At 45.4% G+C, this 12290-nt stretch overlaps 1 protein-coding gene across 1 annotated transcript in view; it reads left to right on the top strand.

Annotated features, from left to right (window-relative positions):
• Positions 1-10345, top strand: part of CEP152 (centrosomal protein 152) — a 70974-nt gene extending 60629 nt beyond the window's left edge. The window contains exons 20-25 of the mRNA XM_045286463.1: positions 454-621; positions 3676-3772; positions 4379-4482; positions 6848-7004; positions 7253-7356; positions 9028-10345. Coding sequence (XP_045142398.1) covers positions 454-621; positions 3676-3772; positions 4379-4482; positions 6848-7004; positions 7253-7356; positions 9028-10055 — 1658 coding nt within the window. The 3' untranslated portion in view covers positions 10056-10345. The remainder of the gene's footprint in view (positions 1-453; positions 622-3675; positions 3773-4378; positions 4483-6847; positions 7005-7252; positions 7357-9027) is intronic.
• Positions 10346-12290: the final 1945 nt, after the last annotated feature.

The following is a 12290-nucleotide window of genomic DNA, read 5'->3' as shown; positions in this document are numbered from 1 at the left end:
TGTGGGAGCTTCTTAAGCTGACTTCTATCTGTGTCCGTGTGACCTGCTTGAACTTTGAATCTTTCATGTCCTCGCATAACGGTCCAGCCTCATATGCACCCCACTCTGTTCCTGGGATCAGGTTTCTTGAAGAACACCGTTTCCTCTTCGTGAGGAATGGGCTTCATGACTAAGACCTGAGCCCTGGTTTTCATAGCACGTTTGTAGAGCAGAGTCTAAGCCTAGACCATAGAAAAGTTAAGGCATACACCCTGAGTTACACAACCAATACATAGTGAACAGGATTTTACCACGGGCCTCTTAAACATCGTGCAATATAGCCTATCAATTACAATATTGCTTTGATTCATCACCTCTTCCGCTCGCTCCCTTTCTGTCTGTCAGTCTGTCTCTCTTCCTTAGTAGGTCTTGGTCAAACGGATATAAAAGCTTGCTGTCATTTCATTTTCACAGATACGGGAAAAATCCTTGAACCTTTAGACTCATGCTGCCAACACTGCTCCCAAGAACTTGCGAAGGAAAAGCAAGAATGTCAAGACCTGCAAAGAAAACTGGAGAAATGCTGCCGGCAGCTTCAGCACTTAGAAAGGAAGCACAAAGCTGTAGTGGAAAAAATCGGAGGTTAGCATCTCAGGTCGCCCCGCTGCCAGTGTAAAAATGCGACATTTTAGTTCATATCCTTTCTGCTCTCTTTGGGGATTGGTGCCAGCTACTTTGGACCTTATTTTTACTAATCAAGTCATTATTACTGATCTCAAAAGAGGGGATTTCCAGCTCTGATTGAAAGGTCACATTTCTCCTTCTCATGACTGAGTAGGTCTTGAGAAGAAGCTGTGTTCTGGGCAGTGAAGAAAACGGACAAAAGTCCAGTTCTCATGAAGATGTTCCTTTCCTTCAGGAAGCTTATCAAGTTAGGCAGGGGGATGGGGGGGAGGGTTGAACAACAAATTAATAAATCAACCTTAAGTTGATTTATGTATATATCAGCTCACATAGTGCATATATAGACTTTGTACATACAGTACACATAGTATATATAAATACTAGCAGTACAGTGATATAAACTTAGAAGGAAGAGCATTAATGCTTCCTCCGCCTACCAGCCTTAAGCCTAGAGGAACAGAATGATTCACCAGAGAAGAATACCATTCTCGCAGAAGGAAAAGACCTGAGCAAAGCCAGACGGGACCCGTTTGGGCTGCAACCAGTCCTTTCTTCATAACGATCGGACTGCTGTCTATCTAAAACGGGTCTCCTCTGCCATCTCCCGTTGCTTTTCAAAAGGACTTGTTTGTACTTTTAAGGCTGTTCCCTCTTGCCTTTCATTACTTACTTCTACCCCTTGCTGTTTTGCGCTTTAGGTTTAAAATCTTTGCAGATTCCCGAACTGGCCACGCTTTCTTTTGCTTCTGAACCTAGCATGTGTTGTTACTGTGTCCCGCACTTTACTCTCCTATTTTCTTTTTGCCTAACTTGCCCTCACCCTGGGGAGTCAGCTCTGAAGGCACCTCCTCTGGATGTTCCTCCGTCTGTGTGGCCCTGGAGCACCCCATGAACTCTCCCTCTGTTACACTACGGACTGTTCTTTGTTTTCTTTGTTTGCTTGACTGTGCTTACTCCTGTTCGTCTTGGTAGTCGTGGTGCACCCGTGGAGAAAAGATGGAATCTAAGCGTCCCCAATACTTACGTCATTTAGAAAAACAAACAAACAGCTGACTAGGTTCGCTGTTTTTCCTACCTTGCCTTTATCGCTTGCCTGGACCATGGCAGTCACTTCCTGATTCTATTTCCAGTCTTGCTCCTTCCATCCATTTTCCATAGGCAGCTACTGAGCAACCTTTAAGAAAGTAAACTGAACCATGCACGCGCCTGTTTAAAGCACCTTCAAAGCCGTTTAAAGTGGCTTGCTGGGACTCTCAGAGTGAAATCCCAACCTGGCTGATTAATTGAACAACAACAACAAAAGCCCTTCACGATCTAATTCCTGCTCTCCCCACCACCTGCATGGTTCCCCGGCCCTCTGATCCTCTCAAGGGAGCCGGAGGCATGGGTGTGCCTCTCTTTCCGAGCCTCCTGTCGTGCACTCCCCCTGGACCATGACCATGTGTTGTGTCTTCCTTTCCAGACTGCATGGCCTGCCGACCCCCTCCTCTTCTCCCCGCTCACCTCTGCCTCAGGAGCCCTTCCTCATCAGCCCAGTCTTGCTTGCCTCGTTCCGTACACATGCTCCACTGCTCCGAGGTTCTTTATAATGCCCATCAGCCATGTAACCTTTCATTGTCTGGGTTCCCCTTTGGAGTGTAGGCTTCATGGCAGCAAGGATCACATCCTGTTTCAGCACCTTGGTATTATAGTACATGGTGTCGACAAGGTACAAAAACTATTTGGGGGAATTTTCAGATAAAAATTCTTACTATTATAATTACTTTTGTGGCTACTTAGCTCTTTAGTGGAGACCAGGAGAGTAAATGAGATTTTTGCCTGAGCTGTAGATGCATATAGCTACAAAAGGATGATATTGTAGAATTCGATAAGAACAAACCAAAAAATGTTACATCATAAAACAATCAGAGCAGTTTGATTTGGTTATTACCTATAAAGAATATGTATGCCCTGTGTTGTAGGCACAAGATAATTATTCCACTTTTGAAGCTAATACCTTGTGTGTTTTGTAGTCCTGGAAATAAGCCATTGTTTTGAAAGAAGTACTTTGATAGGTTGAAAAAAGGTCAAAATTAGAATGTAGGTTACTTGAGGGTGTGGTTTGAGTTTGGCGTGACTGTACCATGGCGGCTTCTTCACCCTCTGAGAGTCCATGTTTTCATCTGTTGGTAGCATTGATCGAAGAGTGCAGAGTACAGGGAATGATTTAAAATATACCAGCTGTATCAATCGCCAGGGGAAGGAGTGGCTCATTGCCCTCGTCCTAATGCCCAGATGTGTTGAGGAGATAGAGTAGCAGGGAGCGCGAGGCAGCATGCTCATGTAGATGGAGCAAGGCCTTGTGTAAGGCACTGTGCATTTTGTTTTATTTCTATGACCATTTTTTAGGGAATATTATACCCCTTTTATATTTGAACAAAATCCCTCAGGTTCAGAAAGCTTAAGTAGTATGCTTAGGCTCATGTAACTGGTAAAGAGCTGAGCTAGGGTTTAACCAGTTTTTCTTTAACTCTGAAATTCACGCCCTGACACTACATACCCCCCTACATGGGCTCTGTTAGTTTCTCTTGTGTAAAGTCCAAATCATTGAAAAATCTTACTTTACCTTTTACTTAATGGTGAATTTTCTTTTCATTTTGTATTTAAATCCTTGATCCGTGATCATTTATTCGAGCCCAATACGCTAGGTTCCACAGGGGCCTGAGGTTAGAAAACCTATGTCTCCAGAGGTTCAATCTAGCTGGAGAATAAAGTCCAAGCGCATGACGTAACTGGACACTGGTTCCAGGGTGGGGATAACCCAGAACAAGGTAGACATGGCGCACCGATGCTAAGTGCTGCGGAAGCAGGCTCTGAATCCCGTGTGGCGCTGGGTCATCAGAGCATAAATGGCATGTGCCAGCCAGGGAGTAGCAGTCTCCTAGAAACACCCGCCCCGGGGACCGAAGGGGAAGGGAGGCTGGGCGAAAGGGAGATTGACTGTTCAGTCCAATATGAGCTCTCTTTCTACAGAAGAGAGCAGTACAGTTGTTGAAGAACTAATAAAAGAAAACAACGACATGAAGAATAGATTGGAAGAACTGAAAACCCTCAGCAAAACCCCACCAAGGTACACTCTTACTATTACAAAGAGCGGAACATTGATGTCTAAGCATGACACCGTTTTACAAGACCCTCGGCACGATGGCAGTGAGTTTGGCTTGGTTTTATTGCAACTGTTAGACGGCAAGACATTGCATGAGTTAAAAAGAAGAAGAACGAGGACACATCCTCCTGAGACAGCCTCTGATAACCCCTTGTTTTATATCATTTATCTGGTTTTGGTCTTGTACACACACATCATTCGTACTGCAGGTTTAAAAAAATCGGAATCATCACATCAAACTACTTTGTAATCCTGTATTAGTTTAGTAGGACCAACATTTCCCCCATGTCATGAGGTGTTTTATATTCTCTTCAGAAGCTGCAAAGATTTTATTTATTTTTTTAAGCTGCAAAGATCTTAACCCCGTGACTTTACCATGCTTTATTTAAACAATCAAAACACTTACATTGTTTCCATTTCCCCCTACTCTAGCGAACTATAGGGAAGATCCTTGCAGGTGAAAATTTTGGTACCTCTCTTTCATGAGAATCTGTGAGTACACGTGTGTTTACTTCAGAGAAGATTTCTCACTTGCACTGTTGGCTTTTGCCATCTCTGGTTTGATTCTAGGTCGCTCTCAGAAGGGGCTGCTGGAAATGCCTGCATGCTGTGCAGCGGGAAGGCCTTGGAAGAACTTCGTGGGCAATATATTAAAGCTGTCAAAAAAATTAAATGTAAGTCTCTAGAGCAGTGCTTCTCAACCTTCACGCTGCGACCCTTTCATACAGCTCCTCATGTTGTGGTGACCCCCAACCCTAAAATTATTTTCCCTGCTGCTTCATCACTGTCATTTTGCTACTGTTATGAATGGTCATGTAAATATCTGATAAACAGGATATATTTTCATTGTTGTAAATTGAACATCATGAAAGCATAGTGATTCATCCCAAAAGCACTATGTATTATATATTATGAAATATTGATTTCTAATGACACGTCAATGAAATGTCTTGAAGTATGGTGTAGTATGGTATAGCATGGGTAATGGGCTTCACGCCGGGTACTCTGATGTGGGCTTGTCTGCATGTGGGCAGACCCACCTGGAGACGGCTAGAGGAGCGGTGTCTCGGTTCCTAACACCATCAGAAATGTGTGTTTTCCAATGGTCTTAGGCGGACCCCTGTGAAAGGGTCGTTTGACTCCCCCCCTCCCCCAAAAGGGCTCGTGACCCACAGGTTGAGAACCGCTGCTGTAAAGAAATACAAAGATTTTCAAGATGGTTTGGCTTTTTTTCCTTTTTTCTTCTCCTCTAGCTGTTCTTGTTCTTTATGAACTCATAGTTGACTCACACGATGATTTCAGAAGGAGTCCTGGTGGCACAGCAGTTAAGCGCTTGGCTACGGTAGTTTGAACTGACTAGCTGCTCTGAAGGCCGGAGCTGTGGCAGCCAGCTTCCGTAAAGAGCTCACTGGGAGACCCTAAGAGGCAGTTCCACTGTGTCCTGCAGGGTTGCTGTGGGTCAGAATTGACCTCAATGGCAATGAGTTTTGGGGATTTGGCCTTGTCCTGGGATCTTGCCTCCTTTTAGAAGAGATCTTTGGTGATTTCTCTGAATCACGCAGTAGTAGATCATTGTGTCCATGTTATATCTTAGAAAGTGACCTGAGGGTAAAGGGACTTCTATGTTATTGATACCAGTACTGAACTAGAAGTTTAATAGTCTTGCAATTTATGTTACTTTTACCAAAGAAAATGCCGTGTGCGTTTCCAACAAGCAGCTGTGACTTTCCACCATAAACTTTGTGGACTCCCTGGATAATCAAAAAGGTTAATGCTCACCGTTGCAAACCAGAAGTTTAGAAGTTGAAATACACCCAGTGGTTCCTCTAAAGAAAGGCCTGGTGATCCTACTTCTGACAAAGTCAATCATGGAAATGTATGAAGCACAGTTCTGCTCTGATAGGCACGGGTGGGTCACCAAGAGTCGTAGTTGACTGATAATAGCAGGCAACAGGTCACCACAAGCACGTGAGGACTGGAAATGGGTCAGGTGAAGAGTTGGCCTACTGGTCGCCATTATATTCACAGTGGATTAAACCACAGATGTTTGTCAAGTCCTCTGCAGCACAGTCTTGCTGGCACATCTTCCAGAGTCTTCCTCTGGTTTATGTTTGCCCAGTGGAATGCCTCTTGGCTGTTAGAATCAACATTATACAGAACGCATGGATCTTCCACTCCAGTGGTCACAACTTATATGTGGAAAACTGCGTAGACACTAGTCTCCCCGTTAGTGTTTTTCTATAGAGCATCTGATTTTCAGGAAGAGCTTCCTGACTATAAGAGGGGGAATTCCTCTGAATTGATACTCCTAATGTAACAGGGGTGGTGGAATTCTAGGTGTGGGATCTAGCCCTGAGTTTAGTAAAATATACGAGCCTTAATGAATGGCGGTGCAATCAAAGCATGTTGAGTTACAGAAGAGAACGTGAGAGCTGTGTGCTGCGCTTCGATGTGAATGTCAAAAGGCAGCTGTTCGGTCTCATTGTCCTCCCTGGGTTAGTTTTGTGTGCCTCCCGTGAATTTGTGTGTTTCGTTAAGATGCCCAGTCAGTGCTGCTGGGCAAATTGAGTGAGTGCTGGCAGATGGCTTTTCAGCCTTTCAGTCTTCCAGCTCTGATGGTTTCCTCCTGGTGTTTGCTTGGCTGTTGCTTTCTGCCTGACCAGTTAGGTTCCCCAGTCCTCCTCTGGCAACTGGATGCCACATACAATTGAAATGTAGGAGCTTCCGTGCCTCATAGGGTGCGGTCTTACCTGTTTGAGAACAGGACCAAATTTCCAGCAGGAGACAATGCCATGTTTCTGTTAGCAGTGTACCTATCACTGTTCCAGAAGGACTGCGGGGATGCCTTTTCCTTCGAGTCTCCCAGAATGGTGGTCTGACGTGATGGTAGTGATGATGAGGGTCTATCATGTTTATTGTTCCAGCCACTTCATCTCCCCCCAGAACCGGTCTAAGGCGGCTTCCTATTTTTTTCTGAAAAACTGCTACTAAACATGCATTCTCCTGGGGACCCCACCCCACCCCCGCCACCTCCTGTAGGTGACATGCTGCGCTACATCCAGGAGAGCAAGGAGCGAGCTGCGGACATGGTGAAAGCAGAGGTCTTACGAGAGCGTCAAGAAACAGCCCGGAAGATGCGCAAATATTATTTGATTTGCCTCCAACAGATTTTGCAGGATAATGGAAAACAGGAAGGGTACGTTTGGTCTGAACACTCTGTCCTGGGAAGAGCAGGACAGCCTATTGTCCTTTCTCCCCGTTGTCCTGAACCAATGTTCCACGTGCTCAGCCACACGGGTTAAAAGCAACTTAAGCACTGTGCTACCCTAACTGTTGGCCTAGCTCATTGAAAGACAAAGACCCTGGGGCTAGGAAAACTCTCTCTCTCTCTCTCTCTCTGTTTTTTCCCTTTAAACTATATTAACATTCTGGAATTCCCCACAGGGCAGACAAAAAGATTATGAATGCCGCGAGCAAACTTGCGACGATGGCAAAGTTGCTGGAAACACCTGTTTCTAAAAGAACCCAGAGCAAGACTCCGCAGTGTGGTATGTCAAAGTGTGTCACGTCAGCGGGCTTCACACCCCCTTTTGGCTATTGATCTCTTTTCAGCATGAAAAAGACTAAAGGTCTTTATAAAGTCGTGTTCTCACTTCACTGTGAAGAAGTGGACATAAAGAATGTAGCGCTTTCAATTTAGGTAGACAGGCTAAGTAGACCTGCTTCCTATTCTTGTCGGGTCCCTAGAAGTGATAGAAAGTCTCTAAACATGAGAAAGAGAAGACATCTATAACCGAGTCTTAAAAATATGCCCTTGGTAGACCAGAGCGATGGACACTCCTAAAGAAAGAGGCCCCAGGGGCCCGTGAGCCCGCCTCGTCTCCGTGGCAGTGGGGTTGATTGTAGCAGTGGGTAAGTCGGTTCTTGAACGGATGGGAAGATGAGGCAGAGAGTGTTGTAGACTCTAAGAGTCTGGTGTGGTCCATGCTCCTCGTATAGAAACACAAGGGTGGCTTGTGTCAACTGCAGGGTGGCAATGGGAGCCTTGGGTTGAAAAGGGAAGTGACAGGGTGCAAGAGTGTCCCAGTAGAAAAGCGCTTTTTGTTGAGTTCTCAGGATGCCTGAGATAGGATACCTTTGATTCTGTGTTGTTGTTTTATTAACCATTTTACTGGGGGCTCGTACAACTTTAATCAAAATCTATATATAGACCCATTGTGTCGAGCACAGTTGTACACTTTTGTTGCGATCATCATTCTCAAAACATTTGCTTTCTACTTGAGCTCTTGGTATCAGCTCCTCATTTTTCACCCTTCCCTTCCCACTCCCCCCTCCCTCATGAACACTTGATGCTTTATAAATTGTTATTATTTTGTCATATCTTACACTGTCTGACATCTCCCTTCACCCACTTTTCTATTGTCCACCCCCCAGGGAGGAGGTTATATGTAGATTCTTGTAATCAGTTCACCCTCCCTACACCCTCCTGGTATCGCCACTCTCACCTCTGATCCTGAAGGGATCATCTCTCTGGATTCCCTGTGTTTCCAGTTCCTATCTGTACCAGTGTACATCCTCTGGTGTAGCCAAACTTGCAAGGTAGAATTGGGATCATAATGGGCGGGGGGGATTAGGAAGCATTTAGGAACTAGAGGAAAGTTGTATGTTTCATCGTTGCTACCCTGCACCCTGACTGGCTTGTCTCCTCCACGACCCTCCTGTAAGGGGATGTCCAGTTGCCTACAGATGGGTTTTGGGTCCCCTTGATTCTGTATTCTTAAGCTGCTCTGCCTTTGATCTGATTAAGTGTTGTTAGCTCATTAAACCAGAAACTTGGTTTGCTTTTACAGTTTGTGTGTTTGTGTGCATGTGCGAGTACATGGGATAGTCATGATTCTTTGAGCCAATACAGTCCATCTGAAACCTCATACTTCACAACCAGAGCAGGACTGGAAATGTTGCAATTGGCTCTTAAGACATCGACTATAAAACAATAAGCTATCCGGTGGGCTAAAAAATATATAGATCAGTTTTTAAAAGGACAAATGAGCAAGCCTTATTAATGGATTTGTGTAAAAGGGTATTTTAAATTGCCCAATGGTGTCTTTTCTTTGAGAACGATTAAAAGCATATACCGTCTTTGTCCATCACCCATACAAATAGTTTTGCGTCTCTCTTGGTGTTAATTTTCTCCTCATTCTGTGTTGCCCCGTGCATAGGGCCGTTGCCTCTGACTTCAGAGATGCTGGTTGGAGCTGAAAAGTCAAAGAGGAAGGATGTGATTCAGAATATAGCTGGCTACGCTGAGAGCGAATCAAGCAGCCTGAAAACGATCCCCAGCACTTTGTGCAAACAAGTTCCCAAGAAGAAGGCCGCTTGTAACCTACAAAGGCGGTTGGAGGATTCCGAGTATGAGGACAGAAAGCTCGTGGGTTCCACAGATTCACAGTCGGACTTTCAGTTTGGGGATACCAGATACAGGAAGCTGGATCCTGCCCCAGAGAGGGTCTCTCCGGAGTGTGTGCCCTACGAAGGGGAAAGAGGCTGTGGTTCGCACAGGAAGAGAGATCGGCTCCGGGACACCAGCTCCGCATTACTCGTGCACTCAGCTGTCTACCCCTTTCTTGGAACTTTCCGAAACAAACCCTCACCTAGACGCAGCCCAGGCCTTTCTGACCCCAGATCCACACCCACGCCCTGTCCGTGTCCCCACGAAAGAGCTGGCTTAAAGGTATATAAATTCAATCCCCTGGTGGAGAGTGGAGGTACCACACCTGACACAAGTCAGAGTCTGGGGATTCAGGAAGCCCCCGTGAAGGAGGGAGAAGACCTCAGCCCCTCTCTAGACTGGAGCTCCAACAGTGCGACTTTGCCCTGTAACGGTCACGAAGTCTCCTTTGTACACAGTGGACCACTCCCGGAGTCTGTCAAACTCAAGCAGTGCTCGGCCCTGAGGTGCCTTCCAGATTCGGAGGGAAGTGATGAGACTTGTAGCCTAGTGAACTTCCAGGGTGATCATGCTCCAGACCAGGCTTCTGAAGAAACCACGTATCCCCAGCCCGGCAAGATCAGCATGACTCTCGGACACCCGTCTCATCACGCGACTGACCTATTAAAGTCAGATTCAAAAAAACTCAGCAGTAAGGTGCCGGCTCCAGGGTATCGGCAGCCTTCAAGAAAACTCATCCCTCCCCTCGCTAGTCAGCAGGACAGTGGCTTTGATAGCCCCTTTATCAATCTAGACTAATGGTTGTACAGTATTTAAGAAGAATCATTAATATATTGACGAGAAAACTGGAAGGAAAGATTGCCATACTGGAAAATGTGTGCGTTACCTATTTTGAGATGTTTTAAAAACATCTATTACACATGAGTGAGGTGTTCCCATCAAATGACTTCAGATAGTTATGTTGCCTTAATCTTCCAGAAGCCTGATAGTGTATGTGTAGCTTGCTTCTTCTGTGTGGTACTGATATTTGATTCCTAAACCAGCCTATTTTTATACTTAGAAATTTGCTCTCTGTGCTGTGTTAAATTATTGCCTATTTAAATAAACCTCACCTGGTCTGTAGGATTGTTATGAATTATTTTGTAGCTCACCATAAGGAAATCAGTATCGAGTTGGAACTTCATCCAGAAAAAAGTATAAACTATTTGCATGTATGGTCAGTAAAATAAAAGTTAAAAAAATGAATCGTGGTGAATGAAGCTACAGAAGATTCCTGGAAAGGTCTACCCCAAATCTCGATCCTTTCTTTCAGTTAGTAGGAAAGCGTTTCCCAAGGATGGCCATGGAATGCATGGCTGTGTCCTGGTGTCCGGGGAGCCTTGTGGCAGAGTAGGTTAAGGGTCGGGCTGCAGTTCAAGTGCACCAGCCAAGAGGAAGGAAGCTGTGTAGTCTCGGAAACCCTAGGGAACCACCGCATTCCGTCTGTAGGGTTGCTTTGAGTTAGAAGGGACTCGAAGGCAGTGTGTGGCCTTTTGGTTTCATCTGATGTGAGTCTGATTTTTAATTTAGTCGCTATGTGTATTTTTTCAGATCATGTGTCGTTTCCAGAAACTTTTCTTTGACTCTCTTACGGTTTCATGGTCTTTCATCTGAAATAATTGCTTTTTAAACATGGAAATAACAAGTTTTTTTTATCATATCCCAACAACTTTTTGTATGACTCAGTTTTTCGTTTCAGAGTACCAAATGAATCGTGGAGACCTCTCGTAAGTTCAATGGCATGGCGGTGGTAATTAGAGTGCAGGCAGAAAGGAAGGGTTATGGAGATGGCCCGAGGAATTCCTTTTCAGGTTCCTGGAGGTGGAACGTATGTAAGTGCTTAGGTATATACAAGGACTCCCTGAAAATTTACTGTGGTTCAGATCTTTTACCCCAACTGATAGACAGACTAGTTGAGGGTTGATCCAGTATTTTTCTCTACCCAGCACCTGGTGAAAGTAGATCATGGCAACAAGGGTTGGGCTGGAATGGGGTGGCAAGATACAGCTTACACCGACAGGGAGCCAACTTGAAAAGTTAAGAACCTAGAAGGGAAATTGCTGCAACGTGGAAAATTGTCGTCGTGTTCTGTCTCACACAGCGTTCCCTACTTTCATATCTAGAGTTTGTAGTTCATTGTCATGGTCACACTGAGCTCACACACCATATTCTTGGTACAGGAGTTTATTAAGGAAGTTAACAGATGACAATGCAGGTGATAAATGCTCAGGATACACTTGCTCAGTCAAGACATGCAACAAAGTTCTTTCAGGGTTGCTAATAAATCCCCAAAGGGCATGCCACTCCCTGTTAGCCTCAGCCCAATGACACTCAGCCCAGATCCTTGGGTAGGAAACCTAGCTCTTATATAAGTGCCCAGAGACACCCCATGCCAGTAAGCCTCCACCTGAAGGCACTCAGCTCTACTTCTGGGGGTCAGCAAGCCCAGCTCTCGAAATCAAGTACCCAGAGGCACCTGCTCCCCATCCCGGCCTCCTGCCCCAAAGCGGAGACTCCGCTTTCCTTGCTCTGTGGAAGTCCATCGTGCCCTGGCGCCGGTGCTGCCGCTGCATCTCTGCCACTCCTCTGATGCCACCACCCTCTCTGGATTCTGGAGCGTCACTGCCCAAGGATTGGGGTGCAGAAGGCATGTTCTACTTCTGGTTCTTACTGGTTGTGAAATCCCCTCCTCTGCTCCCTCCTCAGAGGCCTGATGTTATGCACAACAGGGTGGTAGTCACAAGGAATCCTGTTGACAGTTCCTCACATGTGATTCCGGTCAGTGTCATTCCCCATTCAGTCTCGTATGAGGGGCCTTCAGAAAACTGGTAGAAAAAACTTTTTGAAGCTCCTTCATATTCCTGAAGATACAGTGATCCCTCTCCATCAGCTTGATTGTCATTGTTTACACCATGACAACTCTTTTAAAAAAAATCATTTTATTGGGGGCTCATACAGCTCTTATCACAATCCATCCATCCAACCATTGTGTCA

This window comes from Echinops telfairi, unplaced genomic scaffold, assembly GCF_000313985.2.
Source record: "Echinops telfairi isolate 266 unplaced genomic scaffold, ASM31398v2 ScPeMD7_8;HRSCAF=38, whole genome shotgun sequence".
In the NCBI taxonomy this organism is placed as follows: Eukaryota; Metazoa; Chordata; class Mammalia; order Afrosoricida; family Tenrecidae; genus Echinops; species Echinops telfairi.
Note: the sequence above shows the minus strand (reverse complement) of the source record. Positions and strands in the feature narration are given on the sequence as shown.